The 15,131-nt window shown below is 40.5% G+C and overlaps 1 protein-coding gene across 4 annotated transcripts in view; it reads left to right on the forward strand.

The window, feature by feature from the left end:
• Positions 1-15,131, forward strand: part of armc2 (armadillo repeat containing 2) — a 208,848-nt gene that overhangs the window by 89,007 nt on the left and 104,710 nt on the right. For all 4 annotated transcript variants that reach the window (XM_068027169.1, XM_068027168.1, XM_068027171.1 and 1 more), the window contains exons 8-10: positions 1,370-1,545; positions 1,744-1,846; positions 4,771-4,994. In XM_068027169.1, coding sequence (XP_067883270.1) covers positions 1,370-1,545; positions 1,744-1,846; positions 4,771-4,994 — 503 coding nt within the window. The remainder of the gene's footprint in view (positions 1-1,369; positions 1,546-1,743; positions 1,847-4,770; positions 4,995-15,131) is intronic.

Consider the following 15,131-nt stretch of genomic DNA (forward strand, 5'->3'; position numbering starts at 1 on the left):
CAGCTGCTCACTCGCTCGCACTCTCTGCTCCCGAAAAAGCTGCTGCAATGAAACTCACCTTGTAAGGAAGTGTTCTGCTTTTGAAAACTGAAGTATTCATCTTTTTGTTGAGCAGCAATGAATAGTACTGTTAATTACTTCAGTTTTCTGCTTGATGAGTTTGTCTTATAGGATTTCAGTAGCCTTTTGGGCTAGCAAATCACAGCACTAATGTTCATTTCGCATCTGTCAAATGGTTTAGAGTCCATAACCAGTCAACTAATGGACTAGGAGGTTTATTTCAGCTCTGCTAAGTGGACAACTGTCAGAAATTAAGCCAAGCAGTAAATTTGTATGTTTAGATTCACTTACAGCTTTTGAAACAATTATTTATACATCCATGACATTAGAACTAAACCTTTCGAATTTTAAAATAAGAAACAAAGGCTAAGCTAAAATTCAGGTTTTAAAACTTGTTTTCCTTTCCTTTGCCACTGAACCTGGCCTTTCACAACTGCCGCATTATTTGGCCACTACCTGAGCTTTCCACCTCATATCCTCTCCATCACAAAGACCATTGACTTACATCTCTATAACATCATCCACCTCCACCCCTAACTCAGCCCACCTGTCTCTGAAATCCTCATTTATGCCATTGTCACCTCTAGATTCAATTACTCCAATGCTCCACAGGCTAGCCTCTTTTTCTCCACTTGCAGGTCATACAAGTCTCTGCTGCCCAAGTCCTGCTCACCCATTACCCTTGTTTCCATAAGCTACATTGGCTCCCAGTACGCCAATGTGTCAAATTTAAAATTTTGAAATTCTAAATATTTAAATCCCTCCATGACCTCGTTCTTTCTACAATCCTCCGTCCCCCTCAAACTCTCTATTTCTCTGACTCTGGCCTTTTATGCAACCTGCCCACCCTGCCTTTTGCCTCATCATTGGCTGCTTAGAACCCATACTTCAGAATCACCTCCATGAACCCCTCTGCCTCTCCACCTCCCCCTCCCCCTCTTCCTTTAAGATCTCTGTTAAATCCCACCACTTTGGCCAACCTTTTGGTCACATCTTTTAATATTTTTTAAATGGCAGATGTTTCAAAAAAACTGTTATTGTTAATGTCATTCTTTTTTGGACTGGAAGTAGGGAGGAGGAAAATAACTGAGTTTCAACTCATGCACTAGTGTTCTGCTAGTTTAACGCTGTCTCTTACAGTTCTTGTTTTAGAGCAGTGAATGTCCCACTTTATTACAAAATAATGATTGCTTCCAGAATTAAATAATTGTAGAAATTGACTCCATAATATAAAGAGAATTAAATTAGGAACCAATTATTCATAAATGCAGAACATGAATGCAAAATAAAGTTATTTTATTTTGATTAGGCAATGATGTGGAACATCTCTGCAAAACGTGTTCCAGTCTCTATCACACATTGCAGGAGGGGAACATGCTGGGGAAAATGTGTAAAAGGAGAGCTGTCCTTCTGAAAACATTGTATAAACTAGTGGATGTTGGCTCAGATCAGCTCTCTATTCAGCTGGCTAAACTCATACTGGCGGTAAGTTTGATCCTTTGTAACGTTCTGGGGCCCTATTTCTAATCATGAACTTATAGGTTTTAGCAGTTGAAGTGGGTGTTCATTTCTAACCAAAATTTAATGGGTTAATTACAAGAATATTTTTGGGGTATCATAACTGAATAGCTTCATCTTCATATGTAGTTACTTTTTTTTGTCATTTTTGGTTTTCTTTTCTAGCTGAAAGTAAGCGGCAAAAATCTCCTTAATATCTGTAAGTTGATGTTCAAAGTTAGTAGGAGTGAGAATAATGACGTTCTATTTCAAAATGATAAAATCTTGGGTAAGTTGCGCTTCTCTAAAAATACTAAAATTCCAAAATGGTGAAAAAATAGAGTTGTTGTAAGTGTGCCATACTGTTATATTATGTAATATCATTATACTATTAGATGCTATCTGTCAATTTGAAAAATGTAGTCTCATATTAATTGGGCTTGACAACTTTTTTCCTCAAAAAAAGATTAACTTTAAATTTATGAAACATTTGATGCAGACTGTTTATCTGTCATTTTACAGTTAACCCTTTGAGTGGCTGACTACCACTGATGAGATTAACTGAAATCTTGTGTGATGGTATTAACTTGCACAGGACTCAGCAAAATAATTTATTATTAAAAACCAAACACAATTTCAATAGGCATAGCAGGGAGAATTTTTCAGCCTCAACATACTTTGTATCATAAAAGTAGATCTACAGAAATGGATGCTGTATTGTAAATCCGTATTATAATACAACAATAGCTTGTGTTTATATAGCACCTTTTATGTAGAAAAATGTCCCAAAGCACTTCACAGGCATCATTTTAAAAAATGGACACTGTGCCAAAAAGGGAGATATTTGAATGGGTGACCAAAAGCTTGGTCAAAGAGAGGGATTTTAAGGAGAAGAGGGAAGTGGCACAAAGTAGAGGTGTTTAGGGAGTGAATGCCAGAGTGTGGGTACAGCTAAAAGGTGAGTGGCAGGATTTCGCTGTACTTTTAGCAAAGTTACTGCAACCGAGCAGGAGGCGTTCTGAGGAAGTTCCTGACCAATGTCAGCATTCAAGATTAGATTGAATAGATGGGTGAAAGAAGTGGGATCGAAGTGATATGGGAACATATCTGGTCTAGAACCAGGGGACACAGTCTCAGAATAAGAGGTAGGCCATTTAGCACTGAGATGAGGAGGTATTTCTTCACTCAGAGGGTGGTGAATCTTTGGAATTCTCTACCCCAGAGGGCTGTGGAGGCTCAGTCATTGAGTACATTCAAGACAAAGATTGATAGATTTCTGGATGAGATTAGATTAGATTAGAGATACAGCACTGAAACAGGCCCTTCGGCCCACCGAGTCTGTGCCGAACATCAACCACCCATTTTATACTAATCCTACACTAATCCCATATTCCCAACAAACATCCCCACCTATCCTTATATTTCCCTACCAATGTCATGGGATATCATGGGATAAGGGGATAGTGCGAGAACATAGCTTTGAGGTAGATCAGCCATGATCTAGTTGAATGGTGGAGCAGGCTCAAGGGGCAAAATGGCCTACTCCTGTTGCTATTACCTATGTTCAGACGTTCCTATAGTGGGGAAATGGATTAGAACCATTTGTTTGCATGGAGGGTGAATGTCGACTTGAACTGGTTATGGCTTCTGTTTACAAAGTATCTACACACATCAATATATAATTGCTGACAATATACCAATACGTTGCATAAATAGGGTTTCCAATGACATTCCACCAAAGTTACTGTGGCCAATGGAGAGAAGCTCTGAGGAAATTCCTGGAGAATAAATTTATGTGAAATAATGGCCTGGATTTTGCAATGTGCAGTGAAGGAACAATGCTTGCTGCTGACCTAAAGGAAAGCTGCCCACAAAGATGTAGTGATCTCTAGAGTATTGATTTCCCCTATTCTGATGTAGCATCGAATCTCGTGCCGTCTGTAGGGAATCTGTGGCATCCAGCAATAGTGAAGTTATAAGCAGGCTGATCAGCCTGCAAACCAGGAAGTAAAAAGCTCAGATTATAATTCACTTTTTAATCATTTTACCTACTTGCACTAACCAGGGCAATGTATATTAAATAGGACAACTAACCTACTATTTTTTTTAAAAAGCTAATTCATGTGAGAGATATTTATAGTAAGATAGTAACATTGTGTGATGTTCTTTCACACTTATGAAAGAATGGCCATATCCTTTGATTTTGAGTGAGTTATTTTAATTGTTTCTAAAAGAGATTTGTAATAGAGTAAACAAATCATCAATTTAAATACCGGTGGAATTCAGACCGAGTAAATTCAACTGCCAACTTTGCATATATTTTGGTCTTTATTTTTCTTTAACTTGGAACATATCAATATATTGCCACATATGTTATAGAAACAACTCACATTCAAGAGCAGAATGGGTGAAGAGACACATTGAAGTAGCAATGTGTGGAATGTTAAGAGTGATGGAACATGGGTGTGCTTCCAGATTCCCTCACACTGCTGAGTTCTCAATCTCTGCTTTATTGTGTTTAGGATCTTAGAGCTGTGACCAGTTGCTTTCCTCAACCATCTCATGATGTCTCAGATATTTAAAGTAAATTACTGTAAAGACTTTCCAAAATTTATCATGCAAGTTGTAGGGTATGTAGCCAAAAAGTGTAATGAATATGAATCTTACATAAAAGTTTGAAAATTAGGATTTCATGTCTCTTTCAGACATTGTTCAATGTGACATCTGGATTTGTGTTGAAATACAGTTTGTATTGAAATACAGTTCTAGAGACCTGAGCCCCATTATGCTGTATCTGGGATATATCTTTCAAAGACTGAAGTCTTTACAAATATTAATTGAAAGTATTAGCAAAGTTCCCAAAGTTGCTTCAATGAAATTGCTACTAAGATATTACAAAATTCACCTATAAATTAAAGGATACTTTGTAAATTGCTTTGCAGTGAAATATTTGAAGATTCTATTTTCACATTCTTTCAAATATGTATTTTAAAATACTCAAAGCAAATTATTGTAAGGACTTTCCAATATTTATTATGCAAGTTGGAGGATACTTAAACAAAGAGTATAATGAATATTAAATTAAAAAGTATAAAAATTATCAAAAGTTTTTTTCAGACATTGGTGAACAGGAAACAAATAAGTTATTGGTTAAATGAACTTTTAATCATTTGAAATAATTAATAAACTTACCAACGAGTGTATTCTCTGCAGATTACTTGGTGGAAGTCATCAGTTTTACAGATCCACTTGGTAACATCGATGCTTTTTTATACTGTGTGGGAACCATTAAGTTCCTTTCTGGAAATGTGATCCTACTCAAGGACCTGCTCAACAAAGGTTTAGTTGAGACTTTAGTGCAGTTAATGAAGGAGATTAATGATGCCAACAGAACAAGTGACACCTATCTTTGCAGCTCAGGACACTTACTGGTCCAGGTCAGTAAAATTGTGATATGTTAATTTGTAATATGTCCATGCTATTATTTTTCATAGTCACTGCCAGTGATATTTAAAATGCTAGTAGATAAAATAAAAAGTTTTGAAAATATCCTTCACAGTTTTTACCACATGCTGCAATCTCCATGCAGTGCCTTTCTGTTGATGAATACACCACCCAACTACCAAAATCAAAATCTTCTGGTAACATCTATGAAGCCTTCCTCATCTCACATCTTAACTTCAAAATGTTTTCCATTATCTTTTTCCCTTATTTAAACAAAAATGGGTGTATGATAGATTTATTTTTATTTGCTAGATTTATTTACTCCTAATTGTGCCTGTGGCACCTATGTATTCTTGTTTTCCTTCACGTGTCAAAACCTAATAATGTACATTACAATAATGTTTGCACATTATCATGTTTATAGATTACTAAAAAAAACCCCCTAATACTGCAGATGTTTGTCTAGAAATGCAGTCAGATGGTCTGCAACAGCATGTAAGTTGGAATAGACCCTACATAAACATGAGCTCATCCTAAACTCTGCTTTTTATTTTCCAGCCAGTCAGTCCCATTTCCCCACTTTATTGCCATAGCCCTGCATGTTTATTTCCTTCAAGTGCCCATCCAACTTCCTTTTGAAATCATTGATTGTCTCCATTTCTGCCACCCTCATAGGCAGCTGGCCTACATTAGTTCCCGGTCCAGCAATGCCTCAATTTTTCTCTCTCCTCCAATAAAATGCTCCTTAAAACCCACCTTTTTCTATCCTATCTCCTTAAGTGGCCCAGTGTCAAATTTTGTTTGATAACGCTTCTTTGAAATGTCTTTGGCCATTTTACATTGTTAAAGACATTATATTTATTTATTTATTTAGAGATACAGCACTGAAACAGGCCCTTCGGCCCACCGAGTCTGTACCGACCAACAACCACCCATTTATACTAACCCTGCACTAATCCCATATTCCCTACCACCTACCTACCTTGGCAGAACAGTCCTAATGGATTGATTGAGAGAATAGGCCCAACAAGCTAAATATTCTACTGTTATTTAATAGTCGTAGCACAAATCTTTGTATGGCATCACTGAGTTTATTACAAATTTTCTGACCATTAATTATGATGCAGCAACTGCAGGTGAGGGTAATAATGAAATTACTGTGTTTTTCAAAAACAAAATTCAGGGTTAAGCATCTACAGTGAGCTCCATGGAGCTTGACTTTGGCATGGCGGCAGATACAGAACACAAACTGAAAATAGATTGTTCACTGCTTCAGTGATCATTTAAAAACAAAACTCAGTTTGTAGCTGTGAGAAAAATAATTTATTTATTCCTACGTTTCCTTATTTTGCTTTCTGTTTATTTTTCTCCATAGAACTATAGAAAAGTTAGAGCACAGAAAGAGGCCATTCAGCCCATCATGTCTGCACCGGCTGAAAAAACTAGCCGCCCAATCTAATCCCACCTTCGGGCACCTTGTCCATAGCTTTACAGGTTACAGCACTTCAAGTGCAGGTTCAGGTACCTTTTAAATGAGTTGAGGATTTCTGCCTCCACCACCGATCAGGGCAGTGAATTCCAGACACTCACCACCTTCTGGGTAAAAATGTTTTTCCTCATGTCTACTCTAATCCTCCTACCAATTACCTTACATCTGTGCCCCCTGGTAATTGACCTCTCCGTGAGGGGAAACCGGTCCTCTCTGTCTACTCTATTTAGGCACCTCATAATTCTGTACACCTCAGTTAAGTCACCCCTCAGCCTGCTCTGTTCTAAGGAAAACAATCCTAGCCTATCCAATCTTTCCTCATAGCTGCAATTTTCAAGCCCTGGCAGCATTCTTGTAAATCTCCTCTGTACTCTGTCCAGAGCAATTATGTCCTTCGTGTAATGTAGTGATCAAAACTGTACACAATACTCCAACTGTGGCCTAACCAGCATTTTATACAGTTTCAGCATTTCATCCCTGCTTTTGTATTCTATACCTCGGCCCATTAAGGAAAGCAGTCCATATGCCTTCTTCATCACTTTATCTACCTGTCCTGCCACCTTCAGGGACCTGTAGACATGCATTCCTGTCACTTCCTCTACCCCTCTCAATATCCTCCCGTTTATTGTTTATTCCCTTGCTTTGTTTGCCCTCCCCAAATGCATTACCTCCCTCTTCTCCGGATTGAATTCCATTTGCCACTTTTCCGCCCACTCAACCAAATCATTGATATAGTTCTGGAGTCAACAGCTATCCTCTTCACTATCAACTACACGCCCAATTTTTGTGTCATCTGCAAACTTCCCAATCACGCCTCCCACATTTAAGTCCAAATCAGTAATATATATCACAAACAGCAAGGGACCCAACACTGAGCCCTGTGGAACACCACTAGAAATACCTTCCATTCGCAAAAACATCCGTCAACCATTACCCTTTGTTTCCTGTCACTGAGCCAATTTTGAATCCAACTCACCACATTCCCCTGTATCCCATGGGATTTTACTTTTCTGACCAGTCTGCCATGTGGGACCTTACTAAAATCCATGTATACAACATCCACTGCACTACCCTCATCAATCCTCCTTGTTACTTCCTCAAAAAATTCAATTAAGTTAGTAAGACAAATCCATGCTGACGATCCCTGATTCATCTGTGCCTTTCTAAATGACAGTTTATCCTATCTCTTAGAATTGATTCTAATAATTTGCCCACCACCGAGATCAGACTGACTGGCCGATATTTATTTGGTCTATTCCTCACACCCTTTTTAAACAATGGTACAACGTTTGCAGACCTCTGGTACCTCGCCTGTATCCAGTGAGGATTTGAAGATGATCCTCAGAGCATCCGCTATTTCCTCTCTGGCTTCCTTTAATAGCCTGGGATATAATCCATCCAGCCCTGGTGATTTATCCACTTTCAAGGATGTCGAACCCTCTAGTATTTCCTCTCTCGTTATGCTTATCGTATCTAATATTTCACATGCTCCTCTTTAACTACAAAGTCTGCATTATCCCTCTCCTTTGTGAAGACAGAGACAAAGTACTCATTAAGAACCCTGCCCACATCTTCTGCATCCGCGCATAAGTTACCTTGTACATTGCTGATAGTTAGTTATCCTTAGTTATCCTCTTGCTCTTAATGTACTGATAAAACATCTTTGGGCTTTCCTTGATTTTACCTGCTAATACTTTTTCATGTCCTCTCTTTGCTTTCCTAATTTCCTTTTTTACTTCACCCCTGCACTTTCTATACTCCTCTAGGCTTTCTAAAGTATTAGGTTTTTTGTAACTGTTGTTACAACCGAGGTGGGAGTAATGCACTGTCAATTCAGTCCCATTACTCCATAGGTCACAGCATATTATCAAAGTTTCCCACCTACCATAAATTAGCCAAATTAAACACTTTATTAACCCCGAGAATAAAACACACCAAACCAGATATCTTTAAACAACAACAAATTAACTATTTATTAATAAACTAAATCTTAAACAATATTGAGATAAATCTATGTCTAAAAAGATTTTATAACTTCTTATTCCTCCTAACCCTTATGCACACACACATCCATTCAAAAACCAACAGTTGACCAGTTTAAAAAAATGATGTTTTAAATTAGAGCCGTTTCTTAGGAATAATAAAACAACAGGGTTGTAAGTCCTGGTGGGTTAGGTTCCTGGTCGGTGAGGTGTCCTAGAGTCGAATAGTCAGATGTCACTCGAAGTCTCCAGGCAAATTTGATGAGCAGTCTGTAATGGATAGGCAGTAGCTGCAGTCAGCGCCACACAGATCTTTAAAGAAGGAGTATAACAACAGGTCTATTCAGATTTTTGAATTACTGAGAATTCCAGAACTCCCAGAAACAGGAAAGGCAACAGAAAGTCACTCCTGAGGCAGAGACTTAATTTTAGTTTAGTTTAGTTTTAGTTTAGAGATACAGCACTGAAACAGGCCCTTTGGCCCACCGAGTCTGTGCCGACCATCAACCACCCATTTATACTAATCCTACACTAATTCCATATTCCTACCTCATCCCCACCTGTCCCTATATTTTCCTACCACCTACCTATACTAGGGGCAATTTATAATGGCCAATTTACCTATCAACCTGCAAGTTTTTGGCATGTAGGAGGAAACCGGAGCACCCGGAGGAAACCCACGCAGACACAGGGAGAACTTGCAAACTCCACACAGGCACTACCCAGAATTGAACCTGGGTTGCTGGAGCTTCTTAGAGACTGGAAGTAAAAAGGAATTTGCTACATCCAACAATACAAGAGTCCTTTCCAGGGTTTTTTTCCTCTTAAGGCGAAACACAGCCTGTAAGCCAATATAGATTTTCTGCTGAGAGAGAGACAAAATCCTTCCTTCAAGGAGAGCAAGCTTCACTGCTCTGCCAGATCAAACCGCTTCTAGACAGTCTTTACACACAGTCAAACTGATACAGTATGGCAGGTGACCCCTCTCTCTTGCTGTTGCCTAGCAAACAGGCTTGCACCTCGCACACACTGTCCCCAGAGAGACGAACAACTCTCAGTCTTAAAGGCACACTGACCCTCCCCCTTTGGTTTTTAAACAGAAAAGAAAACATTTCCATGACACTGTCATAAGCTTTTTTTCTGCTTTATCTTACCCTGCATGCTTCTAGATAACCAGGGGGCTCTAGATTTGGCAGTCCCACCCTTTTTCTTTGTGGGGACACGTCTACACTGTGCCCATGGAATATCTCTTTTGAATGCCTCCCACTGGTTTGCCACTGATTTTCCTTCAAGTAGCTATATCCAGTCCACTTTTGCCAAATCACCTCTCAGCTTCGTAAAATTTGCCTTCCCCAGTTCAGAACTTTAACTTCTGTTCCATCCTTGTCCTTTTCCATAATAATGCTAAATCTAGCTGTATTATGGTCACTATATCCAAATTGGTCACCCACTGCTACTTCATCCACTTGCCCAGTTTCATTTCCTAAGAACAAATATAGAATTGCACCCCCTCTCATTGAGCTTGTTATTTGCTGGCTAAAAAAGTTCTCTTGATTGCAGTTCAAGAATTTTGTGCCCTCTGTGCTGTTCACACTGTTTGGGCTGGATTTTATTAGCGTGCCGCTGGACACGGAAGTGCCGCTGCTGAACCCCCGCGATATTTTGCGCCGGGGCTCATTTAAATGGAGGGGGTGGAGCAGCTGCACCTGATGACGAAGAGGTGGCGGCCGCTGCTCCCCCAGCAACGGTGTCCAGCGCTACTGTACAGGCGCAACGCCATTTTTAAAGAGCCCCACAGGTTCACTAAAATTTTTAAAGGTGCCAGCACCGAGATGTAACAAACAAAATGTCAAACACTTTCAATCACCTTTCCAACTCCCCCCCACAACTGAGTTATCAATTAATAAAATAACCAATTCCCTCCAAAAAAGCAATTTGTAAAATAATGAACTTTAACCCCCCATCTTCAAAACATTTGGCCTTCAACTCCTTCCCAAAATCCCCACAGCAAATTGAAAAGGTTTTCCTCACTCACCACCCCCCCCACCCCCGCCACCCTGATAATTTCATTCCACCCCCCCCCCCCCCCCCTCCCCACCATTGTCACGCCTTGGAACTCTGTATAGAGTTCCGAAGGCACGTGAGTTGCAGCCAGCGGCCGTAAAATCAGCGTGGGACAGCCGCCGGGACCAGGTATGATAATTAGCATTTGTTTTAAATTAATTTTAATATTTAAATGAAGGCCAAGGCCTTGCCACCACCAGTAAAATGCGGCAGGGCCTTCTTGGCATCAGGAGTCGTGATGGGCCGATCCTGCAAGTATTTTACGGGGCCCCCCCCCACCCCCGCCATGACCCCTGATGTTGAGGGGCTAGTAAAATTCAGTCCTTTGTCTCCCAGTTGATATTAGGGTAGATGAAATCCCCAACTATTATTGCCTACATATTTGTTCTTCTATCTCCCTCTCACTATTTGGGTGTCTATAGTACACTCCTGGTAGTGTGGCTGCCCCTTTTTTATTTCTGAGCTCAACCCATATGGCCTCATTTGATGATTCATTTAGCATATCATCCCTCCTCAGAGCTGCAATTGATTATTTAACCAATAATACTACACCCCTCCTTTTTATCCCCCTCTCTATCCTGCCTGAAAATTCCATATCTGGGGATGTTGAGCTGCCATTTTTGCCCCTCTTTAAGCCAAGTTTCCATTATAGCAATGATATCATGCTGCCATGTGTCTATCTGTGCCCTCAGAACATTGACTTCATTTGCTATACTCCTTGTATTTAAATAAATACCTCTCAACACTGCCAAATTCCTGTACTGCACACTTTTTATCCTTTGCTTCTTCTGTCTTTTAGAGTCACTTGCTAATTTTCGGCCTCCTGTTCCTGCCCTGAATTTGTCCTATCTGAAACTGCCCTCAGGTTCCCATCCCCCTGCCAATCTAGTTTAAACCATCCCCAATAGCACTAGCAAACCTTCATGTAAGGATACTCATCCCGGTCCTGTTCAGGTGTAGACCGTCCGGCTTGTACAAGTCCCACCTTCCCCAGAACCGGTCCCAGTGCCCCAGAAATCCGAAGCCCTCCCTCCTGCATCATCTCTCCAGTCATGCATTCATCTCCTTTTTCTATACACACTAGCACGTGGCCTTGGGAGTAATCCGGAGATTACCACCTTTGAGGTCCTGCTTGCTAATCTGTTTCCTAACTCCCTAAACTCAGCCTGCAGGACCTCATCCCTTTTTCCACCTATACCGTTGGTACCAATGTAGATCACGACTTCTGGCTGTGCACCCTCGCCCTCCAGAATGCTCTGTAGCTGCTTGCCGATATCTATGACCCTTGCACCACGGAGGCGACATACCATCCTGGAATCACAGAAATGCCTGTCTGTTCCCCTAACTATAGGATCCCCTACCACTATTGCTCGCCTATCTTTTCACCACCCTCCCTGCACAGCTGAGCCACCCATAGTCCTCTGGTCATGACTCTCGCTGCACTTGCCAGAGGAACCCTCTCTCCAATCGGTACGCAGAACTGAATACTGGTGAGAGAGTGGGATGCCTTCTGGGGTCTCCTGCACTACCTGCCTTCTTGTTCTTGTCTGTCTGGCAGCCACCCAGTCCCTCTCTGCCTCCGCTCTCAAGCTGCAGGGTGACCACCTCCTGAAACGTCCTATCCACATATTTCTCATCACATCCTTGTGAATGCACCTCAGTGACTCCAGCTGCTCCTCGAATTCCAAGATTCAGAGCTAGAGTTTTAGCATTTGGTGGTTTCTGCACATGTAGTTGTCTAGGACATGAGCAGGGTCCTGGAGTCCCCACAATGCACAGGATGTGCATTCGCCAGGTGTGAGCAGCCCTGCCATTCCTCGAATTATTTATTTACTTCACATAAAATTGGAAGTTAAATAAACACTATTCTTTGAATGTTTTCCGGTTAAGATGGCCTCCAATAATACCATTCTAGAACTGGCTTTGTAGAGTAGGGCAGTCTGATATTGCTGTTGCTGCAGATCTCCAATGTGAAAGTGCTGCGAAACTGAATAGAGTCATAGAGTTTTACAGCACAGAAACAGGCCCTTCGGTCCTACACACCTGTCAATCTAATCCCATTTTCCAGCACTTGGCCTTGTATGCTATGGCGTTTCAAGTGCTCATCTAAATACTTCTTAAATGTTGTGAGTGTTCCTGCCTCTACCACCCCTCCAGGCAGTGTGTTCCAGATTCCAACCACCCTCTGGGTGAAAAAAAATTTCCTCAACTCCCCTCTAAACTGAATAGATTCCCCTGCCTTCCCTAGTAAGATCATACTTCAACTTTTAGGTGTTCCACCTAATGGGTCAATTAAGGTGCAATAAAACTTCCTCGTAAGAGAATAGTCGGATCTAGATGACTGTTCAAGATGGATTTCTATTCTTGTGAACAGTATAGTACCACTGGAACTATAGATCACCCTAAAGTTTATGCAGACAATTATTAGCCTGATGCTGACCTGTAAGCACCTACAGTATGGTGTTCCTCAAAATGAGTTTTACATAAAATTATTTGTTGTGTGTATTACAGTTTTACTTCATGCTCTAGCCTCTGTTGTAGTTTTGTTAGCTAAGCATTTTTAATCTAGACCTTTTTGTCATGAGTAGTGTTATTAGTTATTTGTTTTCTCCAGGTATGTCTGTTTTGTAACATAACTTTTGTATTTGTTGTGAATAGCAGACAGTTTTATTTTCCTGTTCATATTACAGTTCCTCTCTTAATCCTTAGTTTGTTTAAGAAAATCAGAGTGGAGTGTAAAACATGTTGCTGATTTGTTATTGCTTGTTTTGCACTACTGCCCAAAACAAATTTCACACCTTTATTTTAAAAACCCAGCAATAAAAGTAACTTTTTTCCCACTCCTTCCTATGGAAAGATGATCAACAAATCCAGAAATGTCACATACCAATTTTTTTTCCAAATCCAAGGTAATTATTAACCTGGTGTGGATAGCAATTGGTACAAATATTCATGATTTGCAAAGTTAATTAAAGATGAGAATGAATTTGAGGAAAGTTTTAGTTTTGCTCAAAGTAACCAGCGGATGGTGCTCTTGCTGTGCACAGCTAGAGCAAAAAAATTTAAAGTGAGGCCTGTAAACATGCTGCTAGAATTCTGCTGACCATCTTTTCTTCATTTGTTTGTAACTGGCACAGTTAAACCCATATCTTCTAACCTACTGAGATATTACCATCAGTGTAAAGCAGCTTTTAATTGGTGGTAACGGTAGCTGTTGATGTTTCATCTGCCTCCCTTCATCTGGGCATTGCCAGAGAAATTCTGATTGACCTTACTGGATCTCTTTGCAACAACCTTGGATCAACTGAAAGGCTACAATATTAGCATGAAGGGATGCCATGGATTAAGCAAGTCTTACTGTTAGAAACAACATTATCAGAGCCTCCAGTGTTGAGAGCTTTAGAAAGGAGAACTATTAAATAAGTAAATTGGCAAAAACTCCAAGGACGTCAGGAAGCAGGCTCCAAACTGTCAACTTCCAGGTTTACTAAGGCAGGAGAGTACAGCCCCTGGAGGCAGGTTGGCACTTTAAATATGTTAATGAGATTGCAGATTTCACTGTGACTGTCAGGGTTTGCTGGCCTCTGGAAACCTGGCAACCGCAGCAAGGCGGGGCAGCCTCAGAGAAGGGAGTGCCTTCACAGCACTCGTTGTGGTTCAGGAATGCTTCCTCCCAGTCCCCCATGTTCCCCCTCCCTATACAAGCCCACAACCCCCACACCCCAGGGTCAGGAATTGGACCCCTTCCCCTGAGATCGGACCCTCCTGGTTTCAGGAATCAGACTCCCCAACCCCGCCTCTGTTCCCAGCATGTCAGCAAGTAAATATTTACTGCACCGTTTAAGATCAATAATCTTTCATCTGTACTGATATATCTCTTTGGGCTGACCTTGGATCAACCAAAAGGAAACAAAATAAGTATAAGGGGATGCCCTAGACTAAGCAAGTCCATTTTGATGAAAGGTTTTAAGCTGAAAAGCTAAATATGCTTCTCTCCACAGACACTGTCTGACTTGCTGAGTGTTTCAAACAATGATTTAAGTTGGGTCTTTTTGATGCTGAATGACTTGTGGCCTATTGTTACATCTTTGGTCTCTCAAGGGCCTTTCAAATCTTAAAAATAGTTTTTTAAAATCAGTATAGTGCCTGTATATTGAAAATGTTCAGGGGAAGTGGAATTTGTCAGCTAGTCCTGGGCTGCACCAAATGCCATTCAAATCCCTTTTGATGCACTTCTGAGGGGTCAGCTGCACAATATCATTGGCTGAGGCCTGTATGTATGATACAAGAAGTATGTTGTTCCATGTTTCAGCAGAGGAATGATATGTGGCATGAGGGAGATTTTGATTTTTTAAAAAACAAAATCAAACTGTTGACAGTTGATTTCTCCTGAGGCTTAATGTCACATTAGGCTAGATACATCTGATAATTCTAATCACAAACATATCTCCTTTTTTCCTTTTTTATGCCAATCATCACCACTTTGACCAAACATTATCAAGATAAAACTTGCTGTGTATTTGAGCCGGGCTATTTTCTCCACAAGAAGTCATCAATGCAATTACATTTGTGTCTTTTTGCCATCTTACAACTCA

The sequence above is a fragment of the Heterodontus francisci genome, chromosome 3, assembly GCF_036365525.1.
Source record: "Heterodontus francisci isolate sHetFra1 chromosome 3, sHetFra1.hap1, whole genome shotgun sequence".
NCBI lineage: Eukaryota > Metazoa > Chordata > Chondrichthyes > Heterodontiformes > Heterodontidae > Heterodontus > Heterodontus francisci.